The sequence below is a fragment of the Myxocyprinus asiaticus genome, chromosome 17, assembly GCF_019703515.2.
Source record: "Myxocyprinus asiaticus isolate MX2 ecotype Aquarium Trade chromosome 17, UBuf_Myxa_2, whole genome shotgun sequence".
Classification (NCBI taxonomy): Eukaryota; Metazoa; Chordata; class Actinopteri; order Cypriniformes; family Catostomidae; genus Myxocyprinus; species Myxocyprinus asiaticus.
In genome coordinates this window covers 2,205,021-2,217,337 of record NC_059360.1, presented here as the reverse complement: position 1 = coordinate 2,217,337, position 12,317 = coordinate 2,205,021, and the positions used below count along the sequence as shown (strand labels likewise).

At 46.1% G+C, this 12,317-nt stretch overlaps 1 protein-coding gene across 2 annotated transcripts in view; it reads right to left on the bottom strand.

Annotated features, from left to right (window-relative positions):
* LOC127455379 (steroid hormone receptor ERR2-like) overlaps positions 1 to 12,317 on the bottom strand; it is a 108,436-nt gene that overhangs the window by 54,057 nt on the left and 42,062 nt on the right. For both annotated transcript variants that reach the window (XM_051723234.1, XM_051723233.1), the window contains exon 3: positions 1,637 to 1,753. In XM_051723234.1, coding sequence (XP_051579194.1) covers positions 1,637 to 1,753 — 117 coding nt within the window. The remainder of the gene's footprint in view (positions 1 to 1,636; positions 1,754 to 12,317) is intronic.

Sequence of the window (12,317 nt, the reverse complement as noted above, 5' to 3'; positions counted from 1 at the left end):
TCCAGATAATATATTTGCATTAATTTTTCATCAGCTAGTAATGCGATTACTGCTTCATTTTTTCACTCTGTCTCAAGCAATGGAGAGATTCCGTTACCTCATTCAACTGCATATAGAGCTTTCACATCACAGATGGATTGTGGGTGAACTACAGACCATTACAGACACTCTAGTCACCTGCTTTAAACACTGCCATCTGATTCTGCCAGAACTGAAATGCTATTATGTTACTCCTGCATACACTGGAGACATCAGTGTGTCTATAACATACCATCACTGCATTAAAAACACAGAATGGCCATTTAAATCCATGGAAAGACTGAAAAGAAATGATACAAAGGATGTAAACAAGATACAAAAAAAGATGGATGGATGGATGGATGGATAGACAGACAGACAGACAGATGGATAGATAAACAAACACTACGCCAGAAAAAAGCTATGAAAGAAAGAAAGAAAGAAAAAGTAAAAATCTAGATTTTTCAGCGTGTTTAATTGTCAGTGATTTCCCAGATGGCAGGATTTTAAAAAAGCTTCCACAGGAAGCGAGCTGAGATGTTCGGAAAACATTTAGTGGATCAATACGTCGGGGAGAGCTGAGAGCGCTCTGAGCCTTTCCAGCTGGAATACTGTTACACTTGTGTTAGTCAGAGGCTCGAATCGACCTATTCAGCATATTTCTGTCTCTCTGCCCAACAGGCACAATTATTTACTGCCATGCTGCTGCAGGGTGGGGTGAGGTGGTGCACGGTGGGTCGTGCCAACAGCACCTCAGGTCCAGCACTGGTTTGACATGGGTCCACTGGCATGCCAGCCAGCATCATTTACGAACATCACTAGTGTGTGTCTGGCAAGCTCATCACATCATCTGCTGCTCACACTCACCCTCGGGTAAACTCTGATCGCTGAGGTGTGTTTGATAAACCATTGTGTTATTGTCTGAGAAGACGCTTTGATTGATTAAAGGCCGACAAATGACATTACAAAGTCAAATCTGACCTAATTAAAGCACTGCTGTACCACTGACGTGTACTGTACACAAGTACACTAATACAAACACTTCTACAATATAAACAAAGTACTGGTTCAGTGATGGTATTACATGGTTACACCAGGATACTTTGATATTTATATGTGGTACTGAAATTCATGTAACATGTATTTACATGGTACTCCCAGGCACCTCCAAGATTACCATGATACTACCATGGTACATGTCCAAAACACCATGCCAGTCCCATGCTACTTTTTGGTACTTTTTTGTAAGTGTAGCTACTCAGGATTGATTTAGACATGCCATTGTGTTCGTAAATGTCTCATAACGCATCTAGGTAATGAGGTTTGTTACAGGCAAAATAGTGCAAGAAAGCATGTTAAGTATGTACAATGGGGTGTTTGTGTAGTTACGTAGAGTGTTTCCGGTCAAAAGTAGCAGCACACCTACCACATGATTATTCCATATTATTATGGAATGGGCATTATTAGGTCATGTGCATTTATGTGCCATACGCTGTAATGTAGAAATGGTTTATGGTGGTATATTTGTATTGTCTGCTGAAATGTACAGTAGGGAAGTTTGACAGACTGAAAGATACACAGGAAGAAAACAGATCTATCCATCTGTGGAGTTTCTCACCTTCTTTTAACATGCCCACTTTCAAACACTTCATGAAGCGGCAGGCTTGACAGGACTTGCGTCTTCTTTTCGTGATCTCACACTCGTTGGTGGCCGGACAGCTGTACTCAATGTTACCTGATGGGAAACAAAAACAAGAGAGAGTAAGACCATTTCTACTGTAAAATATTTTCTGTGAAATGACAATACATTCCTGGCTACTTGTTGTCATAGTTTTATAGTACTACAACATTTTATAGTAGTGACTTCATAGTAAGGACCAGGGAATGACTGTAATGTAGCTGTATCATTAGCTGTGTCTGAATTACAGTAATCTCTTGTTTATTTACCCATTAACTGTAACACCCTGTCTACACCGAAGTGAGCGATGCAATGCGTCGTGTCAGAAGCAAATCGCTCACATTATAATCAATGATGCTGTCTACACTGGATGCGACCGTGGCATTGCGCCAACAGCTTACGGACACCCCACTGTATTTCTGACACCCTGTTGCTGAAGCCTTCTCAAGCTCACAGCTGATTGCCTATGTCCGTCATCTTTTTAAACATTTGCTTCTACGCCCAAAGTAGACAGCCTCAAGCCGTTGCAGCATGATACAACGTGACATAGGTTGCGTACAGTGTAAAGAGACTCAAGCTGTTGCAGCACAATACGACGTGACATTGGCCATGTCTGATGTACACAGACTCAAACCGTTGCATTATGATGCAACATGAAATATGACGCATTCAATGTAGACATCCTCAAACCGTTGTGGTGTGATGCGACGTGACATCAGTCGAGTCCAGTGTAGACAGACTTAAATCGTTGCAGCACAATGCAATGTGAAATTGGCCATGTCCGATGTAGACAAACTCAAACCTTTGCGGCACGATGCGACGCATCATCGGTCACTTCCAATGTAGACAGCCTCAAACAATTGTGGCATGATGCGACATGCAATTAGTCGCGTCCAATGCAGTCAGACTGAAACCGTTGTGGCGCTAAGCAACCCTGACATTGGTCGTGTCCGATGTGGAGCGATGCGATGCATCAGAGGTCACATAGAATTTAGACCAGTGGTTCTCAACCCTTTTTGGATGAAGGCCCCCTACTTCATTCCTTGACTATGGAACGCCCCCCCCCCCCAAAAAAAATTCCAAAGCTGAGACTTTGTGTTCTCAACAAAAAAAAAAAAAAAAATCTGTTTTTGTGTATTTTGGTCTATGTAACTTCGGTGCATTTCAGAATTTTTACAGTTTTGTTAATAAATTAAGCAGACTTACGCATCATTAACGTGAAATCAAACCTTGAGTTTCTTGAATTCAAGCAGATGGATGGAGGGCTCCAGACTAACATTTGAGTGCAGTGGCACCGGTGCAACCAAGTTCATCAGCACCTGATTTGGTAGCACCAGGGTATTTTTTTTTTTTTAAATTAAGGACAGATACTAATAATAAAAGTAATATTATTTTTATATATATTTTTATATTTATATATAAGTGCAGTTACCAATAATATTGCATATTTTGTCACTATGAAATGTACATTTGACAGTAAACATTCATTTTGAGTTGTGATGCAGATGTAACTGTTGTTAATATCAGTAAATTTACATCTATAAAAAGTTAATAATTTTATATACCTAATTTATATATGGCTAAATTTTTATATTCTGAGTCTGACTAAGACTGTGATTCCTACTGGTTAAGTACTCTCTTCTCATGATTAAATAATCTCTTGGAATGTCTGAAGGCAAACCACACCAGTTACTTTTTCCTACAATAAAGGAGAATTAGAACAGATTTGACACAGAAAGAAAACGTCCTGGTTACTTGCGTAACGTTGCGACGTTGTGTCGATGTAGTGACACTAGGGGTCACTCTTGGGAGCCCAAAACACCTCTGGTCTTTGATAAAAGGCCAATGAAAATTGGTGAGTAGTATTTGCATACCACTCCCCTGGACATACGGGTATAAAAGGAGTTGGTATGTAACCACTCATTCAGGTTTTGTGCTGAGGAGCCGAGACAAGGTCTCAGCCATTTCAGCGGGTAGTTCAGTGTTGTGGCAGGAGGGACACAAAGTCTCGTTCCCTCCATCAGGAAACAGAGGTTACACAAGTAACCAGGACATTCCCTATCTGTCACTCACTCGACGTTGTGTCGATGTAGTGACACTAGGGGTCCCTATACGGAACAACACAACTGGCTGAACTGTGTTACGTGAACTGGCGGTGTGTGACGGGCAGACAACTGTTTGCCTCGTAGCCAGCACACCAGGCCGACACGTAACCTCCCCCAACGCTGTTATGAGTGTCGAACGGCCCTTTGGGGACAAGTCGACTGCCCAAAAGATAGAGACAGGCTAGCCCAGTCATGGCCTCTTGTCCTCTTTTTTTCCTCTCCCCAAAAAAAAGGAATTAACCGACTGGGGCCACCAGGTCTATGTCGGGGGGGTGTCCCTCCCAAGGGGAAGACACTGTGGAGACCACACCCCGCCCAGGGGGGGGGGGGGGGTTATTTTGAGTGGAATTACGTCACATGGTCTTGCCGAGCTTTGTCGGAAGCATGTCATGTGGAGAAGTCCCATGGTAGGTCCTACCCTATGGGGGAGGAGTTTCTACAAACATGGTGACTGGGGCAGAGGGGCCTCTGCCCATGGAAGATGCAGTTTACCAACAGGGAAACAAATTAGCAGAAGATATATGTCACATGGGGTTACCTATGGGGAACCAACACATGCGGAGCACCTACCCCAGTATAGGGCTTAGTTAGCACATGTACTGAACCAGTAGCGAGTTTCTCCGTGAACTCGTCTGCCACAGGGCTCAGAGGAAATCATCCAGGGAACACAGTTTGTGAACACTACTGGGAGTCAACAGCACATGTCTTCACCTCAGGGGAGGTGAAAGGCGCTATGCACAAGCGATACACCCGGCCAGCTGTCCCGGACTTACCTGCTTGTGCCTGCCACTTCACGGGATGAAACTGGTTCCACCCGGAGATTGTAGAACCTCGCAAAGGTGTTGGGTGTTGCCCAGCCCGCTGCTCTGCAAATGTCTGTTAGAGAGGCACCACTGGTCAAGGCCCAGGAGGCCGCTACACCCCTGGTAGAATGGGCTCATAGGGGGCGGCACATCCTGTGTGTGATATGCCATTGTTATGGCGTCAATGAGCAAGTGGGCGATCCCCTGCTTGGAGACAGCGCTTCCTTTCCGCTGTCCACCAAAGCAGACAAAGAGCTGCTCAGAGACTCTAAAGCTCTGCGTGCGATCCAAATAGATGCGTAAAGCACGCACCGGACACAGCAACGTCAGGGCTGGGTCTGCCTCCTCCTGGGGCAGCACTTGCAGGTTCACCACCTGGTCCCTAAAAGGGGTCGTGGGAACCTTGGGCACATAGCCCAGTCGGGGTCTCAGGATCACGTGAGAGTAGCCCGGACTGAACTCCAGGCACGTTTTGCTGACAGAGAACGCTTGCAGGTCTCCTACCCTCTTGATGGAAGTGAACGTAGTCAGGAGGGCAGTCTTCAAAGAGAGTGCCTTAAGCTCAGCTGACTGCAAGGGCTCAAAGGGGGCTCTCCATATTCCCTGATGAACTACAGAGAGGTCCCATGAGGGAACGAGGTGTGGTCTGAAGGGATTCAACCTCCTGGCACCTCTCAGGAACCTGATGATCAGGTCATACTTCCCTAAGGATTTACCGTCCACTGTATCGTGGTGTGCCACTATAGCGGCTACATACACCTTCAAGGTGGAGGGGGACAGCCGCCCTTCCAACCTCTCCTACAGCAAAGAACACCACTTAGCAAACAGATGCCACTTCAAGGCATACAGGCGCCTCGTAGAGGAGGCCCTAGCCTGAGTGATCGTGTCTACCTTCATGGGTGTTAGGCCGCTTAAGTCTTCCGTGTCCCATCCAGGGGTCAGACATGGAGATTCCAGAGGTCTGGTCACGGGTGCCAGATGGTGCCCCGTCCCTGAGAAAGAAGGTCCTTCCTCAGGGGAATTCACCGGGGGGGGGGGGGGGGCTGTCGCGAGGAGCGTGAGGTCCGAGAACCATGTCTGGGTGGGCCATTAGTGTGCTACCAGGACGACCTGCTCCTCATCCTCCCTGACCTTGCACAGGGTCTGTGCAAGTAGGCTTACTGAGGGAAACACATATTTGCAAAGTCCAGGGGGCCAGCTGTGTGCCAGCGCATCTATACCGAGAGGTGCCTCGGTCATGGCGTACCAGAGCGGGCAGTGGGAGGATTCTTGGGAAGCAAACAGGTCTACCTGTGCCTGCCCGAATTGACTCCAAATCAGGTGGACCACCTGAGGGTGGAGTCTCCACTCTCCCCTAAGGGTAACCTGCCGTGACAGTGTGTCCGCTACAGTGTTGAGGTCGCCCGGGATGTGAGTGGCTCGCAGCGACTTGAGGTGCTGCTGACTCCAGAGGAGGAGACGGCGGGTGAGTTGTGACATACAACGGGAGCGTAGACTGCCTTGACGGTTGATATGTGCTACCGTTGCCGTGTTGTCTGTCCGAACTAACACATGCTTGCCCTGGATCAACCGCCAAAACCTCCGCAGGGTAACAGCCATCGTGACGGGTTGAAAAGCGCAAGCCATGCGTCCAAGCTCCGGGCGAGGGGGACCAAGGAGACAATCTCATCGGGTGGGGCCTCACGGCGGGACGGAGCCTGAGGTGCCACGACGTGTCGTGGCTGTGTTGAGTTTAGGGACATCAAAGCACTTACCTGGCTCCTTGTGACCACCCCTGGAACAGCCTGGGATGGGGGAGGAAGAGGTCTGTCCTTGTGACCCGTGGGGACTGTCACATCGGGGGCGGATTTGTGCCACAGCTGGGTGCGCAGGCGCGGGGAGACCGCCGCTGGAGCGCCAAACCTGCCAAAATGGAATGGTGGATGGTGGTCATGATGACGGCCGTGCACACCGGGTATGTGACCCAGGGAACAAGGAAACCGCTCTTTTGCTGAACTCTTGGGTACAGCAGCCACTTGGGCATGTGGTGAAATTAAATGAAAAGGCAACAAAATATTCTCCTCCCGGCCCTCCACCATGGGATGGAGTGGTCTGCTTACCAGCTCCAAAGCAGTGGGTTTCGTCGTCCCTGGGTCGCCCGTCTCAGGGGTGCCTCGAAGTCTTTCGCAGGTTCTTGGCAGCAGGCCGTGAGATGGGTGGCGTCTGCTTCCTGCGGTTGGCTCCACACCGGGCCGGAGGGGCGGATTGCGGCGTAGCCGGTACAGTCACTACAGGGGGATGCTCTTGGCAACGAGCAGTTGGGGTGCGGGATCATGAGCCACGCTGGGGTAGGATGTGCTGGATAGCCTCCATCTGCTGCTTCACCATCAAGAACTGCTGGGCAAAATCCTCGACAGTGTCGCCGAACAGGCCAACCTGGGAAATGGGGGCAGCAAGGAACCGTGTCTTGTCGGCCTCTCCCATCTCGACCAGGTTGAGCCAAAGGTGGCGCTTCTGGACCACCAAGGTGGACATCGCCCGCCCGAGAGTCCGCGCCGTGACCTTCGTCACCCAGAGAGTGAGGCCGGTCGCCGAGCGAAGCTCCTGCATCAATCCCGGGGCGGAACTACCCTTGTGTAGTTCCTTTAGTGCCTTGGCTTGGTGGACTTGCAGGAGAGCCATGGCACGCAGGCGAGACGGCTTGTCCAGCGGCACTGTAGGCTTTGGCCGTCAGGGATGACGTAAACCTACAGGCCTTGTACGGGAGCTTTGGGCGCCCGCGCCAGGTGGCGGCGCTCTGCGGGCATAGGTGCGCCGCGAGTGCTTTATCCACCAGGGGAATCACCGAATAGCCCCTGGCCGCCCCACCATCGAGGGTAGTGAGGGCGGGGGATCTGAAAGATCGGGACCGGGCAGTAAAAGGTGCCTCCCATGACCTTGTCAGCTCCTCGTGCACTTCCAGGAAGAAAGGAACTGGGGTGGGGCTTGGCTGTGAGCGGCGCCGCGAGCCCAGGAACCAGTCATCGAGCTGCGAGGGTTCAGGGGAGAGCGGAGGGTTCCACTCTAGCTCGACACTCACGGCTGCCCAGGAAAGCATGTCTGTAATTTCCGCGTCAGCCTGTGACTGGGCGACCGTACCCGAGGGGGGAACCCAGCTGAAGCTTCCGCATCTGACTGGACGAGCCCGCTCTCCGATGCTATGCTCGAGAGCTCATCACCTTCGCGGGCTCCAAACAAGAGGTCGAACTCGCCGTGAGATGAGACAGCAGACTCATCCGGAAGCCCTATCAGGGCAGACGAGCGTGCTGGGGAATGGGAGGTCTATGCGGGAGCCTAGGACGATTCCGCCAGGTGGTGGCGCTTAGCAGGCACAGGTGCACCACAATCGCCTGCTCCACCTGAGGAACCTCTGAGTACTCCTTGGCCGCCCCATCGTCAAGGGAAGTGAGAGCGGAGGAACTCGAGAGTTGGGTCCGGGCAGTGAAAGGTGCCTGCCACAACTTTGTGAGCTCCTCATGCACCTCCGGGAAGAAAGAACTGGGGTAGAGCGCGGCTGTGTGCGTCGCTTTGAGTCCAAGAACCAGTCGTCCAGTCGCGAATGCTCAGGGCAGGGTGGAACCCGACACTTGCGGCAGCCCGGGCAAGCATGAACTGCGCATAAATGGAAAGGCATCTTGAAAAAGACGCTTTCTGTCAGCACTACTCTTTTAGAGAAAATATAATCTTTATTCTCTTAAGTGTGGCTGCTGAAGCGCCCAGGGGCATCTCTGCACTTATCTGTGCAAGAAAGGGAGAACCGCTGTAATACGGCATATATCCAACAACCGTTTTACACTTTTGACAGAGGTGAATGGAACGCAAGTGGATTCACTCTACACTGCTCGGCTCCGAAGAACAAATCTGAATGAGTCTCCTTTTATACCTGTATGTCCGGAGAGTGGCATGCAAATTCCACTCGCCAATTCTCATTGACCTTTTCTCAAGTATCAGAGGTGTTTGGGGCTCTCAATTTCGACCCCTAGTGTCACTACATCGACACAACGTCGAGTGAGTGACAGATAACTATTGAGTCCATGCTGCCAAGATGACATAACTGCGATGCACTTACTTCGGTAACAGACACAGCAGGGAAAAAACCGAAGCCGTGCGCTCTTCGGTCTGTCTTGTGTTTCATGTCGGGAGCATGAGTGTCCGGATCCCGACACAGACCGAAACCAAACCAGACAGGGAAGTCAGGATCCAGTCACCATGCTCCCGACATGAAACACAAGACAGACCGAAGAGCGCACGGCTTCGGTTTTTTCCCTGCTGTGTGCTCTTGTCACACGAAGCCAGACAATGAAACACAAGACAGACATGGGACGATGATGCCACAGTCCTGTCAGACAAAAACCCAGACTGACAGAGAGACAGGACCATGACAATTATCCCACAATGCTGCACAATTTTACTGTATTTTAAGTCATTTTTTGTTACCACAGAAAATGATCTGTCCTGCATTGTTTCCACATAAAAAAATCTGATTTTATTATGATTTTTTCAAATTACTGTTAAATCTTTTTTTATTTACACATTTCCTGAATGGTTCTCAAAACCTAACGAAGGAGATACAGATTTACCGTGCTGCACTGAATCCATTATTGTTATCAAAAGTATGCTCTATAAATCACTATTTATAAAATCATCTTTTACTCAATTTGATAAATTGCTTTTGGCCATAAGACACTACAGAACAGGGCCAGTCAGAACAGAACACGAGGAGAAAAGATGAGGCAACAAAACAGATGAGACATGACTTAAAAACGGGAGAAGCACTGCTCAATTTTGATACTGCTATTCACATCGCACCTCGCCACATTACATTCACAAATTCAGAGTGTAGTTGCGCCAGGCTGCTCATGCTTTACGGACCCCAGCAGTATACTAGCTCGACCTGCAGAATAAGACACTTTACATAATGCCTAACCAAAACCAGTCCCTCTTTTGCTGTTCTGTATTTACATAGAGAATAAGCAGCTACTAATACATTATTCAAGCTGAGCACTTGAGCTTCATCGTGACACAATAAAAGAGCAGTTTGAGTCGCATTGTGACAGTAACAATAGGCAAAGTGCTTGATACTCTCTACCATTCTGCTTGTGTCCATGTACATTTAACTGTGGCGAGGCATTCCAATTAGGACGTTTATGGATAATGGCAGCTGAGATTCTTAAATACAGAATGACAGAGGGCAGACAGTGCTGTTGTTCTCATGCAAGCGTGTGGTTTGAATGTCTTTGCTGAGAGCACTCGCTGAATTTATTCAGAGTTGTCTTGATGTGGTGAATAAAAACAATATGTTCTTGACATACAGCAGGATATAAAATAATGCTCAATACAGCAAGAATGACCAGAAAAAATATTTGGAATAGTTTGGAAGTAACTTACTAAAAATACTTAACTTCCATTAGAGAGACAATGTTTGAAACTGGTTGTCAATTAGAAGCCAAGTGATGTAGATTTACAGTCATGGCCAGAGATTTGCATGTCTACATATTAACTTTACTTCTTTTTTTTTATGATTTTTGCTATTTTATACTAAATGTTGATAGTTTGCAACATATCATTTAGCATTTTAATTCAGTAGAACATATCTTAATTTTAACAATTACTTTGAGCCTGATCTTATGTGACTGATGCCGACATTTTTGAAAAATATATTTTGATATAATGATATATTAATGATAATATATATGAATTGTTTTCCCAAACAGATGAGTTTTTTTTGAAGGTTAATGATCTATCAAGTGTAAAATCAACAAAGCTTAAACCTAAACCTAACCGATAGTTTTAGAAAAAGTAAATGTGAGGTGAAAAATACAATGGCTGAAGGAACCCGTCATTTTGTGGTGTTTCAGTGACACTTTCGGCTCATGTGTCAACTTGTGTGCCCTTTGGAACTCGTACCTTGGAAAAGGGTGAAAAGTAAGTGTTTATGAACTGATAATCTCCCATTTTACTTGTGATTTGTGTGAAATTGTATAAAAGTCGTTGTTGTAGTGCCTTTTGTGTTCATTTCTGCAGGAAACTGCAGCGATATGTACAACGAGCCACGTAAAAGTCATTTTGCAAAAGTGTAGGTATATTAACATGATTCTACGAGACCAGGTTGTTTACTTTTAGATATTATTATAACAGATGCACATGATGATGATTGCACGGATGCACGCATGTTTCTTCTTCAGTAATTATGCTCATGTCATATGACATTTCCAAAATACATGGTTAAAAATACAAGAAAAAGTGTTAAATGCCTTCTAATTGCATCAAAGATTAAACATCTGCAACATAAATATCACTCCATATTCCAGAATTAAACAAGCAAATGTATTTCATTAGAACAAAGACAACAGGTTTAATCCAACATCAGCAAGGTTGAAATTTTGCTCATGACAGTAGAAAATATTGTACATAGAGGTTGACCGATATATCGGTTTTACCGTTTAATCGGTGCCAATAGTTGCTTTTTGGAACTATCGGTTATCGGAAAAAATAGTTGGAGATATTTTTTATTTATTTTTTCATGTTCCTCTGTGGCCAAAACCCTTCATCTGGTGAATATATAGTATAAAGGATATAAAAAGCTTAATTTGTGGAATATTTACATATAGAGGATTTTAAGGAAGCCAAGTCACAGCCATCACCACAGTTTATAGACTAAATCACGATTATTAATACAAAATATTATTTTTTAAATAGACACTTATGAAGCATAGACATTGTTGAACGTTTATTTATGTAACATTTATTGATTGTTGAGTTCATATTGATTTTGATTGAGTATCAAAAAAGAGAAAAAGAAGAAAGTATTACTTAATACTGGATACCGGACAGTTGACAAGCAAACTCTGTTGATGAATGATAATCTGCTGTTAAGGAATTTCTGCTTATACACCCAAATGATAATGAACTTTACAGTATATTTTATTGTAACACATTGTAGATGATTGTAAGAATGCATGTTTTGTTTGGAGGCGCAGAAATGTGTGGAGTCCCCAGTGAATTTTTGGGCTTGTTTATAGTTAACACTCCCACGTTATGCACCAAATCTTCATTTTTTCTGGTTATTATTGGGATATTGATTGCACAATAAACCTGCATCTGGTACTTTGCTTATTTTGGACTCTTGTAGCCTCTATCCCAGATAGCATGTAGTAATTGCCCCGGCCTCGGCAGCCTAGTGGCACCTGTGGCTCAGAGTCAGCATCGGCAGGTACAATCCGGGCCGACTACCTCACCTGTGTTTTAGTTACGCCGTTAATGCACTGGGCCGATTCTGGCTCAACACAGCTGGACCAGATCAGGCCACTTGGTCTGGGCCTCTTCTGGCAATGATTTGGCTCGGATTGATCTTTATTAGGCTGCATTGTCTGCCATAAAATTAACATAATTCCCCACCTGTAATGTATGATCATTTGTAAACCGCATGTTTAATGTCCTGAATTTGTGATATAAAATGCCAATTTATTTATATATAAAATATAAATACAATTGCACAGGATGGGAAATTTACAAATAATTATAAATAGTAAGACGGACATGGCGAATCGCTGGGACATGACTGCATGAGTGTAATGCATTCTTCCACAATTAGATTTATAAAAGTGCACTAATGTGTACAGGTTCATTCATTCATGCTCTCACAGCAGTGGGAGAAGTCTCGTATGAGTCGTAAACTTTCGACATGGCGGAGGA